The sequence below is a fragment of the Oncorhynchus nerka genome, linkage group LG24, assembly GCF_034236695.1.
Source record: "Oncorhynchus nerka isolate Pitt River linkage group LG24, Oner_Uvic_2.0, whole genome shotgun sequence".
NCBI lineage: Eukaryota > Metazoa > Chordata > Actinopteri > Salmoniformes > Salmonidae > Oncorhynchus > Oncorhynchus nerka.
In genome coordinates, this window is record NC_088419.1 from 65397033 (window position 1) to 65406573 (window position 9541).

General features: G+C 44.2%; 1 protein-coding gene across 1 annotated transcript in view; it reads right to left on the minus strand.

The window, feature by feature from the left end:
- Window positions 1–8997, minus strand: part of LOC115108739 (probable voltage-dependent R-type calcium channel subunit alpha-1E) — a 164141-nt gene extending 155144 nt beyond the window's left edge. The window contains exon 1 of the mRNA XM_065009058.1: window positions 8525–8997. Within this exon, the coding sequence (XP_064865130.1) occupies window positions 8525–8997 (473 nt within the window). The remainder of the gene's footprint in view (window positions 1–8524) is intronic.
- Window positions 8998–9541: the final 544 nt, after the last annotated feature.

The following is a 9541-nucleotide window of genomic DNA, read 5'->3' on the forward strand; positions in this document are numbered from 1 at the left end:
TACAACCTCTCTTATCATCACCCGGTGCCTGGGATTACCCCTGCTGTACCCGCACCCCACCCTACCAGTGTCTGCACATTATGCCCTGAATCTTTTCTACCACGCCCAGAAATCTGCTCCTTTTATTCTTTGTCCCCAATGCTCTAGGCGACCAGTTTTGATAGCCTTTAGCCGCACCCTCATCCTACTCCTCCTCTGTTCCTTGGGTGATACGGAGGTAAACCCAGGCCCTGCATGTCCTCAGGCACCCTCATTTGTTGACTTTTGTGATCGAAAAAGCCTTGGTTTCATGCATGTCAACATCAGAAGCCTCCTCCCTAAGTTTGTTTTACTCACTGCTTTAGCACACTCTGCCAACCCTGATGTCCTTGCCGTGTCTGAATCCTGGCTTAGGAAGGCCACCAAAAATTCTGAGATTTCCATACCCAACTATAACATTTTCCGTCAAGATAGAACTGCCAAAGGGGGAGGAGTTGCAATCTACTGCAGAGATAGCCTGCAAAGTAATGTCATACTTTCCAGGTCCATACCCAAACAGTTCGAACTTCTAATTTTAAAAATTAATCTCTCCAGAAATAAGTCTCTCACTGTTGCCGTCTGCTACCGACCCCCCTCAGCTCCCAGCTGTGCCCTGGACACAATTTGTGAATTGATCGCCCCCCATCTAGCTTCAGAGTTTGTTCTGTTAGGTGACCTAAACTGGGATATGCTTAACACCCCGGCAGTCCTACAATCTGAGTTAGATGCCCTCAATCTCACACAAATCATCAAGGAACCCACCAGGTACAACCCTAAATCTGTAAACATGGGCACCCTCATACCCATTATCCTGACCAACTTGCCCTCCAAATATACCTCCGCTGTCTTCAATCAGGATCTCAGCGATCACTGCCTCATTGCCTGTATCCGCTACGGGTCTGCGGTCAAATGACCACCCCTCATCACTGTCAAACGCTCCTTAAAACACTTCTGCGAGCAGGCCTTTCTAATTGACCTGGCCCGGGTATCCTGGAAGGATATTGACCTCATCCCGTCAGTTGAGGATGCCTGGTCTTTCTTTAAAAGTAACTTCCTCATCATCTTAGATAAGCATGCCCTGTTAAAAAAATGCAGAACAAAGAACAGATATAGCCCATGGTTCACTCCAGACCTGACTGCCCTCGACCAGCACAAAAACATCCTGTTGCGGACTGCTATAGCATCGAATAGTCCCCGCGATATGCAACTGTTCAGGGAAGTCAGGAACCAATACACGCAGTCAGTCAGGAAAGCAAAGGCTAGCTTTTTCAAGCAGAAATTTGCATCCTGTAGCTCTAACTCCAAAAAGTTCTGGGACACTGTAAAGTCCATGGAGAACAAGAGCACCTCCTCCCAGCTGCCCACTGCACTGAGGCTAGGTAACACCGTCACCACCGATAAATCCATGATAATCAAAAACTTCAACAAGCATTTCTCAACGGCTGGCCATGCCTTCCTCCTGGCTACTCCAACCTCGGCCAACAGCTCCTCCCCCCAAAAGCAGCTACTCGCCCAAGCCTCCCCAGCTTCTCCTTTACCCAAATCCAGATAGCAATGTTCTGAAAGAGCTGCAAAACCTGGACCCATACAAATCAGCTGGGCTTGACAATCTGGACCCTCTATTTCTGAAACTATCCGCCGCCATTGTCGCAACCCCTATTACCAGCCTGTTCAACCTCTCTTTCCTATCGTCTGAGATCCCCAAGGATTGGAAAGCCCTCTTCAAAGGGGGAGACACCCTGGACCCAAACTGTTACAGACCTATATCCATCCTGCCCTGCCTATTTAAGGTCTTTGAAAGCCAAGTTAATAAACAAATCACTGACCATCTCAAATCCCACCGTACCTTCTCCGCTGTGCAATCCGGTTTCCGAGCCGGTCATGGGTGCACCTCAGCTACGCTCAAGGTACTAAACAATATCCTAACCGCCATTGATAAAACACAGTACTGTGCAGCCGTCTTCATCGACCTGGCCAAGGCTTTCGACTCTGTCAAGCACCATATTCTTATCGGCAGACTCAGTAGCCTCGTTTTTCTAATGACTGCCTTGCCTGGTTCACCAACTACTTTGCAGATAGAGTTCAGTGTGTCAAATTGGAGGGCACGTTGACCGGTACTCTGGCAGTCTCTATGGGGGTACCACAGGGTTCAATTGTCGGGCCGACTCTTTTCTCAGTATTTATCAATGATGTTGCTCTTGCTGCGGGCGATCCCCTGATCCACCTCTACGCAGACGACACCATTCTGTATACTTCTGGCCCTTCCCTGGACACTGTGCTATCTAACCTCTAAACGAGCTTCAATGCCATACAACATTCCTTCCATGGCCTCCAACTGCTCTTAAACGCTAGTAAAACCAAATGCATGCTTTTCAACCGTTCGCTGCCCGCACCCGCCCGCCCGACTAGCATCACCACCCTGGACGGTTCCGACTTAGAATATGTGGACATCTATAAATACCTTGGTGTCTGGCTAGACTGTAAACTCTCCTTACAGACTCATATTAAACATCTCCGATCCAAAATCAAATCTAGAATCGGCTTTCTATTTCGCAACAAAGCCTCCTTCACTCACGCCGCCAAACTTACCCTAGTAAAACTGACTATCCTACCGATCCTCGACTTCGGCGATGTAATCTACAAAATAGCTTCCAATACTCTACTCAGCAAAATAGATGCAGTTTATCATAGTGCCATCCGTTTTGTTACTAAAACACCTTATACCACCCACCACTGCGACCTGTATGCTCTAGTCGGCTGGCCCTCGCTACATATTCGTCACCAGACCCACTGGCTCCAGGTCATCTATAAGTCCATGCTAGGTAAAACTCCACCTTATCTCAGTTCACTGGTCACGATAACAACACCCACCAGTAGCACGCGCTCCAGCAGGTATATCTCACTGGTCATCCCCAAAGCCAACACCTCATTAGTCCGCCTTTCCTTCCAGTTCTCTGCTGCCTGTGACTGGAAAGAATTGCAAAAATTGCTAAAGTTGGAAACTTTTATTTCCCTCACCAACTTTAAACACCTGCTATCGCTGCAGCTGTACATAGTCCATCTGTAAATAGCCCACCCAATTTACCTACCTCATCCCCATACTGTTTTTATTTATTTACCTTTCTGCAGCTGTACATAGTCCATCTGTAAATAGCCCACCCAATTTACCTACCTCATCCCCATACTGTTTTTATTTATTTACTTTTCTGCTCTTTTGCACACCAGTATCTCTACCTGCACATGATCATCTGATCATTTATCACTCCAGTGTTAATCTGCCAAATTGTAATTATTCTCTCCTATGGCCTATTTATTGCATACCTCTCGTGCCTTTTGTACACAATGTATATAGACTCCTTTTTTTCTTAATGTGTTATTGACTTGTTTATTGTTTACTCCATGTGTAACTCTGTGTTGTTGTCTGTTCACACTGCTATGCTTTATCTTGGCAAGGTCGCAGTTGCAAATGAGAACTTGTTCTCAACTAGCCTACCTGGTTAAATGAAGGTGAAATAAAAATAAATAAAATAGGATTCTACTGCAATGACAAGCAGGCCCATACTCTACACAGGCCAGTGCAACAAATCAGAGCTGCAGTAGGCCTACAAGAGTGCAACATGTGTGCAGTCCGGTAAAGAGGTTTTTTTTATATCTTAAAGTGGCAGTGTTGTATTTTGAGTGGTCTTGAATAAGAGAAGTAGCCAATGGGCAGAGGGTAGCATAATTTGTCTGATTCTCTGTAATAATGGTATGGGAATAATAATTAATTTGATAATGAATGTTATTTTGTAAAGTGGTTTCTTGCATCAAACAACACAACATTTTCAGTCACCTCCTTGTCTAAAGGACAAGTGGATGAACAGGTTAATGTATGTTTTTTTTTTCAAAAGTCTCATTGAATGTAGGCCTAGATTGAAAACCACACATTTGCTGCTCATGTAGGTTGAATGACAGAGCAGTAATTTCCATGTTTAAATGTTATGGGATGTATTTTTCTCCATTGTTTCTGATGGTAGGGATTAGGGCTGTTACAATGACCGTATTCCCGCCAAACCAGTGGTCACGAGTCAGGATGGCAGTCAACAGCTTAGTCACGGTAATTAGGTTTCTCCAAACTCTGATGCTGCTGATTAATAGCCTACCAAACGTGCTGGTACTCAGCACTCTATTGTCCCTCTAATCATTCTGACATCAATATATAGGCTATGCAAGTGCGTGAGAAAACAGAGTGATGGCCTCTATTAAAAAGAGGAGGATTCCATCAGCTTTCTATAGGCTAGACCTGCTATATTTATTTTTCAACTTTCCTAATATTAAGTGCATTGTTTCTCTTTACAACAGGAGTATAGCCTATCTGGCTGGCATGAAAATGAACCACGAGAAAAGCATCCTCTATTCGCTATTTAAGTGCATAGATGACATGCATTTTTTTCCCCTTGCCCATTTCAAGACAGGTGCATGATAATGGTCCATTCTAAATCAAAACAAATTTCACACATATATGATTTAGTATATGTGAAGACAAGATTAAATCAATAATAGTGTGATGGGTGACAATATTAGCCTAACACTTGTCAATGATATATTATCACTTGTGAACGATGCCCAGCTCTTGTGCAGGAACGTATGCCTTTTTTTGCAACTTTTTAAAATCATAGTCGCACACCTCATGTAGCCTAGCCCATAGGCCTATATGGGCTGGTAAGGTTTGTATCACAACTAAAGTAGTCAAATTACTTCTTAAAATGAATCACATTAATCCACTTTACAATGGATATAGAGCCTAACTGTAAGGGGTGCGTACTGGCGGCAGGGAAGTCAGGCGCAGGAGAGCAAAAACTAGGTTTACAACGGAGCAGTTTAATACATAAAACCACCGGCATCCAGAACAAACAATCAATGGGTACAAAACGCGTCGCACACCAGAATAAACGTGCACATGCACTTACAATAAACAATTCCGGACAAGGACATGGGGGGAACAGAGGGTTAAATACACAACATGTAATGAGGGAATTGAAACCAGGTGTGTGGGAAGACAAGACAAAACAAATGGAAAGTGAAAAGTGGATCGATAACGGCTAGAAGACCAGCGACGCTAACCGCTGAACACCGCCTGAACAAGGAGAGGAACCGACTTTGGCGGAAGTCGTGACACTAACTGGCAGCACGCGTGCAGCATGTGAGTTTCAAGTTTGGGGAAGATCATTTTCTCCATAAAAATGCACCTTTGCAATAAAAGCATAATCACATTTGCCTCACTTTTGAGAACGGTGTTTTCCCGCTAATGGAACATTTGCGCTTCTAGCCTACTGCCATGAATGCATTATTGTGTGTATAATATGAAGAAATAGCCTAATAGTTAATCAAAATTTTAAGCTAACCGTTCTGATCTGTTGTATTAGCCTCATTGCTTAAAAAAGTGTTTTTGATGCTTGTGGTTGTATTAATTTGGGATCCACCCCATCCCACCTCTGTCCCAGACAGAATAGAATAGGTCAACTTTTGTACTATGGGGGATAGTAGACTGACATAGGCTAGTCTTTTGATGTTTGTTAGGCCTACTCATCTTGTTGGCTGACGAAAAGTAGGCTAAATGTGGACCGTTCTAACATCTTCAATATTTGCTTCTGAATTCGATAAGAGGGACCCACGATGTGTCTGCATTCATTTACTTGTAGTCTACTTCTTTTATGAAATGCCTGTGAGTTGGACCCGATCACATGACGGTCATTGGCTAAATAAATTATAATTAGCATATTATATTCAGCCCAAGGGCACAACTGCCACTTTGGCAAAAAAAAGGCATGGATTTTTAGGGGGGCAATACGGCCACACAAGGAGGATGCTGCCGGGAAATTTGAGTTGACCCTTGTATTTTATCTTTGCACTCTCTATGCACACTCACAGGTCTCTACACACTCGTGCACACTGACACGCCAACACACACATAACATGCACACACATTTATACTCATACATTTATACATTTATACACATTCATATTATCTAATTGACTTTGCCAATTTAATTAACAACCATTACATCTAATGACATCTGATCAGTCTGCTGTATCATGTGGTATAAAGTGATTAGAACTGTAACTGAGGATCTCATTCAGAGTAGTTTCCTATCATGATGTGGCACAGCACAGGCTGATGTTGGTGAGCTTTAGATTCAGCATTTAGAGAGCGCTGGTAAATATCCAACATGAACCTTGTAAGACATCCTCACTTGTTCACACACACACACACACACACACACACACACACACACACACACACACACACACACACACCTACAATTATAATTTACATTGCTGCTACTCTGTTTATCATATATCCTGGTGCCTAGTCACCTTACCCCTATACATACAATGAGGGAAACAATTATTTGATCCCCTGCTGATTTTGTACGTTTGCCCACTGACAAAGAAATGATCAGTCTATTATGTTAATGGTAGGTTTATTTGAACAGTGAGAGACAGAATAATAACAAAATAATCCAGAAAAACGCATGTCAAACATGTTATAAAATAATTTGCATTTTAATGAGGGAAATAAGTATTTGACCCCCTCTCAAACAGAAAGATTTCTGGCTCCCAGTTGTCTTTTATAAAGGTAACGAGCTGAGATTAGGAGCACACTCTTAAAGGGAGTGCTCCTAATCTCAGTTTGTTACCTGTATAAAAGACACCTGTCCACAGAAGCAATCAATCAATCAGATTCTAAACTCTCCACCATGGCCAAGACCAAAGAGCTCTCCAAGGATGTCAGGGACAAGATTGTAGACCTACACAAGGCTGGAATGGGCTACAAGACCATTGCCAAGCAGCTTGGTGAGAAGATGACAGCAGTTGGTGCGATTATTTGCAAATGAAAGAAACACAAAAGAACTGTCAATCTCCCTCGGCCTGGGACTGCATGCAAGATCTCACCTCGTGGAGTTGTAATGATCATGAGAACAGTGAGGAATCAGCCCAGAACTACACGGGAGGATCTTGTCAATGATCTCAAGGCAGCTGGGACCATAGTCACCAAGAAAACAATTAGTAACACACTACGCCGTGAAGGACTGAAATCCTGCAGCACCCGCAAGGTCCCCCTGCTCAAGAAAGCACATATACATGCCCGTCTGAAGTTTGCCAATGAACATCTGAATGATTCAGAGGACAACTGGGTGAAAGTGTTGTGGTCAGATGAGACCAAAATGGAGCTCTTTGGCATCAACTCAACTCACCATGTTTGGAGGAGGAGGAATACTGTCTATGACCCCAAGAACAACATCCCCACCGTCAAACATGGAGGTGGAAACATCATGCTTTGGGGGTGTTTTTCTGCTAAGGGGACAGGACAACTTCACCGCATCAAAGGGGCGATGGACGGGGCCATGTACCGTCAAATCTTGGGTGAGAACCTCCTTCCCTCAGCCAGGATGGGTATTCCAGTATGACAATGACCCAAAACACACGGCCAAGGCAACAAAGGAGTGGCTCAAGAAGAAGCACATTAAGGTCCTGGAGTGGCCTAGCCAGTCTCCAGACCTTAATCCCATAGAAAATCTGTGGAGGGAGCTGAAGGTTCGAGTTGCCAAACGTCAGCCTCGAAACCTTAATGACTTGGAGAAGATCTGCAAAGAGGAGTGGAACAAAATCCCTCCTGAAATGTGTGCAAACCTGGTGGCAAACTACAAGAAACGTCTGACCTCTGTGATTGCCAACAAGGGTTTTGCCACCAAGTACTTTTTTTGCAGAGGGGTCAAATAATTATTTCCCTCATTAAAATGCAAATCATTTTATAACATTTTTGGCATGCGGTTTTCTGGATTATTTTGTTGTTATTCTGTCTCTCACTGTTCAAATAAACCTAACATTAAAATTATAGACTGATCCTCTGAATCATTCAGGGGCGGCAGGGTAGCCTAGTGGTTAGAGCGTTGGACTAGTAACCGGAACGTTGCAAGTTCAAACCCCTGAGCTGACAAGTTACAAATCTGTCATTCTGCCCCTGAACAAGCAGTTCCTAGGCTGTCATTGAAAATAAGAATTTGTTCTTAACTGACTTGCCTAGGTAAATTCAACAAAAATCTTAGTCAGTGGGCAAATATACCAAATCAGCAGGGGAAAAAGTACTTTTCTCCCTCTATTGATCCAGTATCCCTGCACATTGTAAATATAGGTATTGGAACTGACCCTGTATATAGCTTCTTACTTTGTTTTTGTTCTACCTTATGTTAATTTTAGTTCTACGTTGATATTGATTATTGCATTGTTGGGTATGGAGCTTGCAAGAAAGGCATTTCACTGTATTTGTGCACGTGATATTAAAAACTTGTTCTTTGGTGAAGCTAGGCTTACATTCGTGAATAGAAGTAGAAAAAATAATAGAAAGATGTTTCACAGACTCATTCCTGTATATACTTCCTGTTCCTGTATATACTTCCTGTATATACTAATTCCTGTATATCCTATGTGACTTGCTTAGAGAGGAGAGGCACGTAGTACTTACTCCCATTCTTTGCGCAGGGCCTGTGGGGTGCTCTGAATCTTGTGAGCCTGGTGGGCTTTAACAATGTCCCGCTGCTCGATGAGTCCCCCCCGGCGCCTTTTAATGACGATGGGGCTGACGGGTCGGTCCGGGTCCATCACCAGCGCTTCCCCGGCCCTGTCGTAGGAGCTGGCCACATCCAGGGAGAGGCCATGGGGGGCATGAGCATTGTGGGGGAGGTAGAGGGTGTTGAAGCTGGATGTGTGGGAAAGCAGGCTGTCTGACAGGCTCTGGGGTTCCAGCAGGGAGCAGGAGTGGGAACCCTCGGTCAGGCCCAGACGGTGCTTGCGCCAGTTCTCTGACTCGGGGTGGAGGATGTAGTGGCGTGGGTTGCTGCTCCCACAGACGCCCCCCCTGGCCAGATGGGGCACCGCCAGGGCATTGTGGTCCGCCAGGGTCTGAGCACTGACTGAACAGGAGCCCAATTCCAACATGCTGGGACCAGGCTCTTAGCATAATGCTGTGGAGAGGAGAGCGAGAGAAAGAGTTAACACACCACAATGGGGAAAGCTAGGTGGGGTTACTAAAGGACCTCCCAGTGGGAGGGCAGAGGTCTATTCTCACATACACACACTAACTTATTGAGAGCTCAACAGATCCCAATTCAAATTTTGTACAACATAAAAAAGCTTACAATAAGTGTTGTCATTTTCAATAATAGAACTGTGTACACTGAGATATCTTACACTGAGGGATGGAGCACTTAATGGTGGAATGTGATGTATGGATGGATGAATCAACAGGGCCAGTGGATGAATCAACAGGGCCAGATGATGAATGCCGCTTTAGTAGCGTTCATTTGTTCAGCAACGCCTCAAAGGCAATTTGCCAATGAAGCACTCATTTTAACATTTTAAAATGACTAAGGCTCCCCAGCCCCTTAGAATGGGAACCAATTAAATGGAGAGTAAACAAATGTGGTTATCTAATATCTCCAGTGATATGCTTCTTAGGAGCAACAGGAATACTCATCACACC